Source organism: Sapajus apella, unplaced genomic scaffold (genome assembly GCF_009761245.1).
Source record: "Sapajus apella isolate SASKATOON/1434 unplaced genomic scaffold, GSC_monkey_1.0 scaffold40, whole genome shotgun sequence".
Lineage (NCBI taxonomy): Eukaryota > Metazoa > Chordata > Mammalia > Primates > Cebidae > Sapajus > Sapajus apella.
Window position 1 is genome coordinate 6,734,767 of NW_022436980.1, and position 11,966 is coordinate 6,746,732.

At 38.6% G+C, this 11,966-nt stretch overlaps 1 protein-coding gene across 16 annotated transcripts in view; it reads left to right on the forward strand.

The window, feature by feature from the left end:
* ZBTB20 (zinc finger and BTB domain containing 20) overlaps nucleotides 1-11,753 on the forward strand; it is a 796,445-nt gene extending 784,692 nt beyond the window's left edge. For all 16 annotated transcript variants that reach the window (XM_032299329.1, XM_032299328.1, XM_032299331.1 and 13 more), the window contains one exon: nucleotides 2,283-11,753. In XM_032299329.1, coding sequence (XP_032155220.1) covers nucleotides 2,283-2,704 — 422 coding nt within the window. In that variant the 3' untranslated portion in view covers nucleotides 2,705-11,753. The remainder of the gene's footprint in view (nucleotides 1-2,282) is intronic.
* The last annotated feature ends 213 nt before the right edge of the window (nucleotides 11,754-11,966 follow it).

Below are 11,966 nucleotides of genomic sequence, written 5' to 3' on the forward strand. Positions count from 1 at the left end.
AAGCCCAGGGTCACATGGGTAATTAATGGTAGAACCAATGCTACATGCATGCCTATATATGCTATGGAGAGAAACATGACAACCATGAAGAATCAATTTATAGACAAATTAGGAGAGTGTGAAAATAAAAAGGCTTCATCAGTGACCTTGCCTCAAGGAAGAACACGCAAACAGCAGAGCATTTTAACATAGGTGAAGTTTCAACTTCCTGGCAGCCAAAATACCATCTGGAAGGTACGCGTCCCATGAAAGGTGACAGGCGGACACGTTTTAAATGACAGTTGGCCAGCCTATCATAGCCTCTATAAATTTTCTGAAAGCATGAGGATACAAAGACCAGCGGAATTCCAGGCCTGTTTACAGCTGATAGAAATGTTTCAGCTAAAAACATGCATGACTGTCTCTCTTAGGGAATCTCTTACTTCAAAAAAAATGTACCAATATAAACACTATGCATAGACTGAGGTCTTCAGCAAATTGAGATTATTAGCAATGAGGCATCCCTAACTTTTCCTGTTTTAATCTGAAAGTAAAATTCTTCTCTTCTAATCCTGTGATCTTATGCATCATACTGTCTGGTCAGTATGCTTCAAAGCCTATCTGTTTATGTTTGAAAACACGACAAAAAAGAATCTTCCTGATGAGAGAAAGTTTCATAAAATGGATCATGAGCATGCAGCACTTAATACCAACCCTGCCACATAGTAAGCACTCAATGCATGGTGATTGTTTTTATTGCTGCTATTACCATAACACATCAGAGCTCTTCTATCTGATAATGGGAAAAATGGAAAAACAGTCAAGGCATATATTTTAAATGGCAGTTAGCTCAAATTTTAAAAGATTTCTTACCCTGATGCATAGTTCAGTTGTTGAAATATTACCCTAAGGAGTTTCAGAGGCTTTGGGTTTTAGTTTGGATCATGGAAGAATATGTGGAAGAAGGACTTTTTTCTCTGAGGTGAGTACCTACACTGGGCGGTCAGGAATGAGATGGTAGAGATGGACCAAACACTTTAATGCAGCTCATCTCACCTGCCAGAAGCAGAGCTGAGAACAAACAACACAAACAAAACAAGTCTTTAAGTAATTATCTAAAGAGATGTCACAGGCCCATGGACTTTAAGAATACCTCATGTGGTCATTCAGTGACTGGGTATTGTTACTTACCTCACTGTTTGTAACAAACTTGATCATTTGGTTTCTAAGCCAAGCCAAAGCACTAAACTGAGGAGAAAGAAGGGCTTCTGCCAACAGGCTGAGAACAAAGGAGGAGGCAGGAAAACTGTTTTAAAAACTGACACAAGAGTTCAAAAACCATATGGAAGCATTTAATGGGGGTGGGAGGTAGCCTTGTAATAAGAACACCATGCATGTATTCCCACACTGCTCTCGGTGGTCTGCAAAGTGATTTCATATGTATTTTATGTCAACACCAGCACAGTGAGGTAAGTAAGACTGTATACCTCAGAGGCATTTGGTGATTTGTCAGAATGGTGTGTAGTGTGTTGGTGCCCAGATTTGAACAGGACCATTTGAGTCTGATGTCATCATGTTGCCCACACTCTACTCAGCCTCCACACCTGCTGAAGCCACTCTCCAGCTCAGTACAGTCAATAGAGAACAGGCAATTAACCCTTAAGTTACCTGTCAGGAAGATTTATGTCCAAAGTAGACAAACTCGAAAGTATAGCTCTTCAGAATGACTTATTCCTATGTTGGCAAATATTTTCCAAACTCACCATCAGTACATAGGTGTATTTATTAGACAGACTACTAGAAGTGGGAACTTTCCCCAAGGAATCAAGCTATATGACCAATGTTCTTGGTTATCAAGAATTCTAGAGCGCCCCATGTCTCCAAAGATCTTTCTTCTCTCTTATTTCTTACATTGGTTTGATAATGTTAATGGGAAACACTAAATCCCCGAATCAGATCACCGAAAGTGGCCCCCTTTAAAAGTAGCCCTCCCTTTTCCACAGAATGACCTTTGAAGACTTTTAGTGGGGAATATCTGGTAGCTTTCCAAGAGATCCATTTCATGGCGTAGGGAAATGGAAAACAAAACTGTCTTGGCATCACCATAAAGCAAAATTTCCCTGCACACAAGAGGCTAGGAGGGCCTGGATTTTTCCAATCAAGGATGATCCATTAAGGGATCAGATTTTATTTGTTTAATTTTTTTGTTTTTCTTTTTTGTTGTCTTGTTTTTCTGTCCTTCATCCTCCGTCCCTTGCTATGTTTCGCTCTGTCCTGCTTGCTGTCTCTTCCTACGTCAACAGGTGAGAAGCCCCACCAATGCAGCATCTGTTGGCGCTCCTTCTCCTTAAAGGATTACCTTATCAAGCACATGGTGACACACACAGGAGTGCGGGCATACCAGTGTAGTATCTGCAACAAGCGCTTCACCCAGAAGAGCTCCCTCAACGTGCACATGCGACTCCACCGGGGAGAGAAGTCCTACGAGTGCTACATCTGCAAAAAGAAGTTCTCTCACAAGACCCTTCTGGAGCGACACGTGGCCCTGCACAGTGCCAGCAATGGGACCCCTCCTGCGGGCACACCCCCAGGTGCCCGCGCTGGCCCCCCAGGCGTGGTGGCCTGCACGGAGGGGACGACTTACGTCTGCTCCGTCTGTCCAGCAAAGTTTGACCAAATCGAGCAGTTCAACGACCACATGAGGATGCATGTGTCTGACGGATAAGTAGTATCTTTCTCTCTTTCTTATGAACAAAAGAAAACAACAACAAAAAACAAACAAAAAAGCTATGGCACTAGAATTTAAGAAATGTTTTGGTTTCATTTTTACTTTCTGTTTTTGTTTTTGTTTCGTTTCATTTTGTACTACATGAAGAACTGTTTTTTGCCTGCTGGTACATTACATTTCTGGAGGCTTGGGTGAATAATAGTTTTCCCAGTCTCCCTCGGATGGTGGCCTTAAGGCCTGGTAGTGCTTCAAGAGGTCCACTGGTTGGATCTCTAGCTACTGGCCTCTAAATACAACCCTTCTTTACAAAAAAAAATCTTTTAAAAAAAAGTAAAAAAAAAAAAAAAAATTCCACTTGTGAAGAGCACTACAAAAAATATATAACAAAATCTAAAAGGCCTACTGTCTTTAAGTACACCGCTTGCAGTGTTTCAGTGGACATTTTCACAATTCTGGCCGCTTGGACTTCACAGTAACCAGTTAAAACTGTGGAATATCACTTCTGGTTGAAAATCCAGAGGAAAGGCCCTGCTGTTTTCCGCCTACCACGTTGTCTGATTTCATAAAAGGGCTGTGGGGGTGGGAAGGGCAGTGGGTTCGGTGGTGTGGGAAAGAAAGACGAATGGCAGGCTTCTCCCCCAGATTCTGCCTGGGTCCACACACCCTGGCCCACCTTCTCCATATCCCCCCTTGCAGCAGAAGCCAGGAAGACTTGGACAAGCAACAAGCAACAGTGGCTATCGTATTTATTCAGTGTCTTCGCTGAGCCACAGCCTCAGCACAATCAAGAGGGACTTTCATGAAAGGCAGGAATGCAGATAAAACAAAGATATCAGAAATTTGCACCTATGTTTTTAGGTACAAGAGAAGGATTATTTCCAACAATCTTTGCAAAAAATAAGTGTCAAGATATATTCTTGTGGAAGAGAAAAAGAAAGAGAAATGGAGGGTGGGGGGAACAATAAAAAGTTCTTGAGGCTTTTTTAATTCAAAATTTTATAGAGGGGCAAAAGTGACGTTTACCAGATAGAATGCTGATTTTTTTAATATATTTACAACAGTATTTGTGTAAAAAAAAAAACAAAAAAAGTGAAATTGTTAAAGGTAATTTTTTTTCATTTTGGTTTTGCATACACTGCCACCAATTCCTTCTCTTTTATTTCACACACATATATATATTTTTTGGTAAGTCAAGACTGTTAAGGTTAGCGATACTGCTTCCAGATAGAAAGAATAAAAGGCAACTAAAGTTATATTTGAAAGAGAGGAAGGATATTTTCTTCATATTTTTTTTAATTTTTCTTAATTTTTATTATTTTAAGTATTGCCTGGGTTGATGAGGGCCTCTGTGGCCAGCCCATCCCTGCTGTAATTTGAATTGCTGCTTTGTATTTTGATATGTAGTTCTTTGACTTTAGCAAGCTTAAGTTGTCCCACCGAATAATTTTTTCAACTGATTCATCTAGAATTCTGTTCTTTTTCATGGAAGAGACTGTATCTTTCAGAAAGAGATTGCTTGCTTCTCCAAAATTTCATTGAGATCTTACAATTCTAGAATTTCTATTGACTTTACTTTTTTTCCTTGGTGAAACACTAGTAGTCTAGAAGTCTTGATAAATGGGGTCTTTTCTTTTGTGATCAGCCAGGAAGAGGAGTTCACAAAACTCTGCCATAGCTCCTCACCCTTCCCAACTACAAAGAGCGTCATTATGAGAAGCCTGTTACAGATCAAGATGCATTGATGCCAAAATCACTTTTTTTCTTTCAAATATCACCTTCTGACTGTTTCCACCATGGTTAAGAGGGCTAAATCAGATGATCATTCTTTAGATGACTAATTAACCCTTGCTTCTTGGAAAGGTTTTAGGGAAATTAACAAAAAGTTCCCAGATGCCAACATCCACCATTCAAAAGACCACCAATCTATTGCATCATACCAGATGCCACTCTCTCTCCCTAGTTGGGATTTCTCTCCTCGGTCCTGATGAAGGTGTTTAGAGATATTTTCTTTATAGACAGTGTCCTGAAGGCATTCCAGCTCAAATATAGGAATTCTTAAACCTAGCTAAAACTCCCAAAGTGATTTCATTTCTGGGCATATTTTAACACACTTAGGGGAAAGCAAATCTTTAAACAAAGCAAAACACCAAACAACTACAGTTTTAAAAAGAAGAAAGGAGAGAGTATTTTAGTTTCAAAATTACATTGCATTTTAATTTAATTTTCCTTCTAATTTTCCTGTCAGCATTTTATTTACAAAAACTGTGCAGCAAACGAGAGAAAATCTTCCAACACAAACAACTCTGTAATGACTAAATTGGTTTTATTCATATATTTTAGACATTTGGTTAACTTGGATCTTTTTCATAAGTTCGTTGTGACGCTTAGTAAGGTTAGTGTAACTGAAGTGTTTGTGAGTTTGATTTGGTCCCACAGTGCTGAATTAAGTGGGTATTTTGCTACAAGTTTTAATGTAAACTTGGGTAGTTAAATGACTATTGAGTATAACCTATCATGATTTCTAAGAGGAGTCCTACCAATAACTATGTGTCCAAAACGGACCTGTTTTAACAGTTAGTGAGGAACAGCTTCCAAAATAAAGTAAGTTCGTTTTTCTATTGCTAATTTTGCTTTTCAAAATAGCAGTGTTGTAAGACTAATATTTCCAATTACCACCAATAGAGGGAGCATTAGTTAATTAACTATGTCATGGAATTGTTTTGATATTTTGGAAAACAAGTGATTCCACCCATAAAATAAAAAGAGAAGATTGACCTTAAGAAAAAAAACTCTTAAAGCTAGAAGGCAATGACATGAAATCACTCAATACATGTTACAAATGAAAGAAGGCCAAAAGCCACTTTAAAATATTTTTAACTGTTTAACAATAGTGGATTTGAAAGTGTCTTTGTTCAAATTTAGCGAAGTAGGAAGAATTTTCATTAATACCTCCAGAAAAGTTGATCTTAGGTGCCATTATGGGCCACATGTAGCTATCTGTTTCTCAAATCTGAGGGAGAGACCCATTTGCCTTAATGCTGATTAGCCATGTAAAATGCTAAGCAATTGGGTTAGAATCCACCTTTTCTTTTGATAGAACAAAAGATAAAGAAAAAGCTGCAGGTGACTTGAAACCCTAAGGATTCTATCATCCTTTCCCTGTAAAGGAAGTGTCTCTTAAAAAAAAAAAAAAAAAAAAGAGTAGGAGGATCCCTAAAGAATTCTTAACAAGGTGATATAATCATTGTAGTCCATGACAAAATGGACCAGTCAGGTTTGCATAGCAGTGGACATATTCCTACTGCATATTTATCCTTCCCAAACATGTCACATTCTAAAATAGCTGACAGATTATTTTGTGGAGAGAGGAGGAAGTTGGATTGGAGTGGGAGATCTAATCTAGAGGAGCCAAAAGGTAGTTGTTTATTGCCATATTCCTGGCCTGTCAAATGGCCACTTTCTAAACTGACCCACATTTTAGGAAGTAAACCAGTCTGGACCGGTTTCAAAAGGATAGAGATGCTTTTAGATTGTCAATTCTCACTTTCAAATTAAACAATCACAAATATCTTTGGAAATAGGGAAAGATATTTTGCTTCAGAATCAGAGAATTAGTGTGGATCTTTTTAATGTTTTGGGGTTTTTTTGTTCATGTACTACAGTCATCTTACATTTAGACCTTCATGCTAGGATGATATCAGTGCTAAAAAAATTTCTTTTTAATAGCAAGAAAAAAGATAGATAAGATAAAAGCAGCTGTTACAGATTTAAGACTTCTTAGGATGAGTACGAGGAAGAACTAGTTAGAAAGGACATTTTTGAGCAATTTATAATTTTAAAATGGAATTTGCCAAACAAGGGAAAGGAGAAAAAGTCAAAGGAGAAATTTTTTTTCTCAAGATTTTTAGATACAATTTATTAAAAAATATTATTTTCTAGCATTAAAAACATTGGTATTATCTCAGCATCATGGGCAATTTTTTCTTATTAAATGCCAATATTTGTACAACAAAGGCCCCCAAATGTGTGAAATGTAATCTTAAAAAAAAGTAATAATTGGAACACATGGATCTGATACAACTCTACACATGGGGAAAATCTGAGAAATAAGCTAAGCAGAAAAAAAAAAAATCTGAAATGAAAATCTCTGTATCAAAATGGTTTCCTGTATATTTTAACTGAGCGGTAAACTTTAGCTCATAGTAACAGTTTTATAGCCTGTTCTCTTCCCAGATTCCTAATGCTTTGACTCTATTTGTACCATGATTAAGTGTGCTGGATAATTTCCTGCTCATATTCTAGCTCCTAGTCATCTTAGAAGTCATAGTAGCTCTTGGCCTTGAAAGACTTGGGTTTGCTTTGTTTAAAAGTCCTAGGAGTTTTATTTTGTATCACCAAAATATTCTATAAGGTCCCCAGATACTCTTTTTCAACCCATGAACAGTAAGAATTTGTGAATTCAGATAATGAAAAGAGAAAAGTTTTCCTCCAGGTATGTTTGTTTCACATTCAGTCCTAAAGCCTTGAGTTACGTGTACTTCCCTCACACAAGCACACCAGCAGTCTATGCTCTGCCCATGCCCAAAACTCAATGGTTTTTCTCAGCACAGAAGTCAAAACTGAGATATGCCCCTGATAAAACCCCTTCGATTCCTGAGAAAGCATAATAAAGGCTTATATCGCTTCCTTGTTGAAGCTCCTTCATAATACTCCCAACACCCGTGACCCCTGCGAAAACAGGGCACAAGGTAGATCTGCCCAGGAGTCACAGGATAAACACCCATTCTGGAGCCTTCCTCTGTTGTTCTAGAAGATGTTATTTGATTAGTTGGGGCTGAGAGCAGGGGATATATGATTCTGCGGAAAAGGTATCAGATCATCAGATCAGGCCTGCCTCAGCTATAGCCAGTGTGCTGCTGCATCCAAAGGTAACAAAGGGAAAGTGCAACGTAAGGGCAGACACAACCTGAGATGCCCCTGAGATTTAGGAGAACAGGATGGTGCCCTTTCTGTTGTGACCTGACTCTTAAAAGAAATCTTCTAAAGGAATTCTTTAATTTGGTAATGAGTTGAAGTCCAGGGTAATGGAAGCTCTAGGGCAGAGAACAAAAGAATTGCAAAAATGTATTCAGCACCAAACAATGCTAAACCAAGAAACATCCAATCACAAAACTAGGAAGTTTGGCAAGAAGTAGTTAGAGAAATCTCTGAGTTTTTCCATGGGTAGGGTCGACAGACTCTCTTTTGAGTGATTTCTGGCTCTGAGAAACCTCTTTACTCACTAGAAAAGAACTGTATTTAAATGGCCAATTTTTTTCCTCAGAAAAAGAAATTAAAAACAAAAAAAAAGAAAAATAGGACACTGAAGACAGAACCATGTGACTTGGTGACAAACAAAAGGAAGGGTGCACTAGAATTTCAATAGGCTCCCTAATTCCACAGAAAAAGCAAAGCAACCCAATGCCTCCTGAGCCTGCAGTGCATGAAGAGAGCACTTGAGCTGACCCAGCCACCAGGCTTTCTGGGGCTAGACATAACTTCCCACTGGAACAGCAGCAGCTCCTTTCCCCTCTTTGTGTTTTCATGAAGAAAACGGTTGTTCTCTTAGGTACCCAGGAAATAGATTACATAGGGCAAACTTTCCAAAGCTATCTCTACCCTGGTGCTCAGGCTGCACATAGAGGCAGAAAAGGGGCATAGAAGAGCTCTTGCTCTTGAGAGAGAATATTTTCATATTCCCAAGGGCTTTCTGTGGAGCGTTGCTATTTCTGATGCCACTTAAACCTTTACAAGAGAAAAGGCTGTGGTGACTCAGTGTTCCTGTAAACTCAGAATGTGAACATTACTAATCCAAAGCATCATTTCTAGCACTGAGTATCAAGATGATCAGCCTGACCAAAATACTTCAAAGACTCTTCTAAGTCTCTGAAGATTTTTTTTCTCCTTCAACACTGAGTATAGCAGTCAGCAGTGTACATTAGCAGATCCCTGAGAATGATTATGGAATAGTAGGGCTTGTTTCCATGCTTTTTAGAGTGAAGAGGTAGAAAATGAGGGCTGCATAGTGTGGGTTCTTTTTCAGAACTATGTATTTTCTCCTCACTGAATGAGGCGTAAAAATGGCCTGGGTTGAAACAAGAAACATTATCTTTCCACAGCACTGACTAAAACACCTGCCATTCCAGTGGTTTCCTAAGGCCCCACCTGTTGCTCCATAAACTGTAGACTTTCAGACTGAAATCTAATCTTAAGTGACCTCAATTTAGGTGTTTTCACAAGAGGCTACTTATTGTATAGCATTATTGCCTTAAATCAGAAAGCCTTGGGAAGAGGACAAATGATACAGAAATGAGAAGGCTCTGAAGATACAGGCATTTCTTGCTGTTTAATAGTTACATTATCACAAAAGTAAGCCCCATGTGTGATTGAGGACTATGGAAATAGTGACTTCTTGGGGAGGCACCAAACTTGTCTAGAACTGGTACTCTCAGATAGTGGCTGCTATTTCCTATTCTATTTCAGTGACGTAGGTTGGGGCTGAATGTAAAATAGACATCATATTACTAAATAGAATCCTATAAAATGTAATCACAGGTGCCTGGGAATACTAGTTTTAAACGTTTCCTTAACAAGGAGAACAATCCCAGCAAAAAGCTTTCTTTCCCCATACAGTGTATATCTGTAAATTTTTTTCCCTCAGTTTTAGAGAGCATCTCTTTTATCTGGTGGTTCTTTGTTTAAATGCAAACTCATAAGTTTCAAGTCTTCAGTGAAAGATCATAATCTACAGATGATACTCTACAGAGAAAAATCTAGCCACAGTCTTGAGAGTCCAGGCTTCTGGAATGCTTAATGAGGGTATAAAAGTCCCTACTAACCCTTTTTCAAATTCAGAGATTTCTTTGATTCAAAATGCCTCAATGAGATTTTGATACATCCAAGAGAGAGAAAGCGAAAACAAAAAACAACAACCACCTTGGGGGCATCTGTTTCTACTAGTGTTGCAACAGTTGTTATGACCCAGCAAAATCATTGCAATTTATATGTAGATTCTAGTAATGAAAGAGTCCTAACCAATCCAGCATGTCACCGCTGCTGTCCAAAATGTCTATGACTGAGTGTACGTTATTTATACGTGTGCACACACAGTATGAGCTGCTCTCAGCACAAAACTGTTCCACATTCATGTTGCCCAGTGACAACAAGATAGATTTTTGAATTTCTGGTTAGGAGTCAAAGGTCTGACATATCGCACATGTCTGCTCTGCTTTGTTGCCTTAGTTGGATGCATCACTATCTGTGATGAGAAATTTAGGGCAATCTGAAGGAGTCCAACCATCAGTAATTTCTGTGTATCCCTTTCATGAGAAACTTGAATATGCTCATGTGGAGTAGAGTGCATTTAACAAACTCTGCAGTTCTGTTGGATTTATTGACATGTACGTGCATGTGTGTGTTTGCGTGTATACTTATTGTCATCTGGGAGTGTGTGTGCCTCCCAAATGAAGCACACACAGGCAGAGGTCCTCGTGCATAGATACAGTTGCCTCTTTCCACCATTGTGCTAAAGACTCATGGCTGCCTTCCCAGGAAGCAGTCACCTGCCCACTCTGTTGCTTTTTGTAATATTTCAGAACTGGGAGAAACAAACGCAGCTTGTTGAATCCACAGCAAACCCACAGGGACAGGCTGTTTTCCTCCATAAGAAGGTAGAACAGAAGTCTTTGACTGGTGAGCAGACAAGAGGGAGCAGCAGTCCAGGGCACTTCCCCAGGTCTCCTGGAGGTGGGGGCACCAATGCCAGGCAGGCAAAGCCCACACAAACTTTGGCCTGAGCCATCCCATAGCTCTAAGGCCTTCATTCCTTTCCTCTATGCAACCCAGTGTGCACACACATGTGCACATACACACACACACACACACACACACACAAATTTTATTCCCAAACTAAAGCTTCCTAATTCTGCTTGTACGCAAAGGATATCATCATAATTCACAAACTGTGTCTCCTGAAACCAATGTGGCCTTTGCCAAAGTCTTTCCAGGAGTGAGTTGTTTACCATGTCTAGCAAACCAACAGAATATTGGGGGGCATATTTTTTGGTAATCTCTAAGAATTGATAGCTCTTGCCCATCTCAAACATTAAAGTAGAATGCCACTCTAGTATAATGTACTGAGTGAATGGACTCTGAAGGCTTGGTGACCTGGAATTCAGGATTCAGTTTTCTCACTCCCATGCCCTTCTTTTACTAGATGGTTTGTTATTTTTTAAGACATGTAGATTATTTCTGCTTTACAGAAGTCAGAGGACATTTTCCTTCCTCTTCTATTTTGGTGACTTTTCCCCTTCCCGTATTAAGTAAGGCTACTTACAGTTGCAACTTCTCTGTTGTTATTACTTTTTAAAATTGTATATTGTCTTTCTATATCCAAAAGAAGTCTGTGACTGTAACCATAGGTATTTCTTTTTACTGGAAAAAAAAATAGTCGTTTTGGTTTTTTTTTTTTTTTTCTTTTAATTAACAGTACTAGTGACTTTGTGAAAGAATATGAGTTACTATTTAGGTATGCTTACTTAAGTACAATACACTACATTGCAGTATTTCTGAAACCTAGGACATACACATTATATATAACAATTTTATATTGAAATATATATCACATTATATTCATTTTAACTTTTGAATCTGCCTATGATCATGAGTTGATTGAAATATTATGTCTTTGCATATATCACCCATCACCAACCTGCTGCAGTTAATCTGGTGCATTTAGTAATAATCATTACTGCTCTAATTTGCTTTTTATATTATCAGCTTCAATTTTGTCTTTAGAGGATTTTAGAATTTTTTAAAGCTCAGACTTAGCAAATGTAGGAAAGTGAAATCTTTTTTTGAAACTTTGTTGGTGTGACTAATACAAAGAGGTTCATATTCAAAATGATCTTGTTTAGCTGACCCACTCAATATCTGAAGAACAAAAGAAGTGCATATGAATGTATCTGTGATTTTCCCCTGTAGGACTGTCACTGTCTATACTTGCTTTTAAAAATATGACCAAGGGGCTGCTTAAGTGCTATATGATCTGACCAACAATAACAGGCTGCATTCAAAAGGGCCAGTCTTCTGAAAAGCATAAGACAGTGAACTGCCTACTTTTCCCCTTAATACTGGTTCTTTACTACTTCTTTTTCCAATATGCTTATAATTATTTTAACTAGTCTTCGATCTTTCCCTGGAGGCAGTGTGGCAATACAGT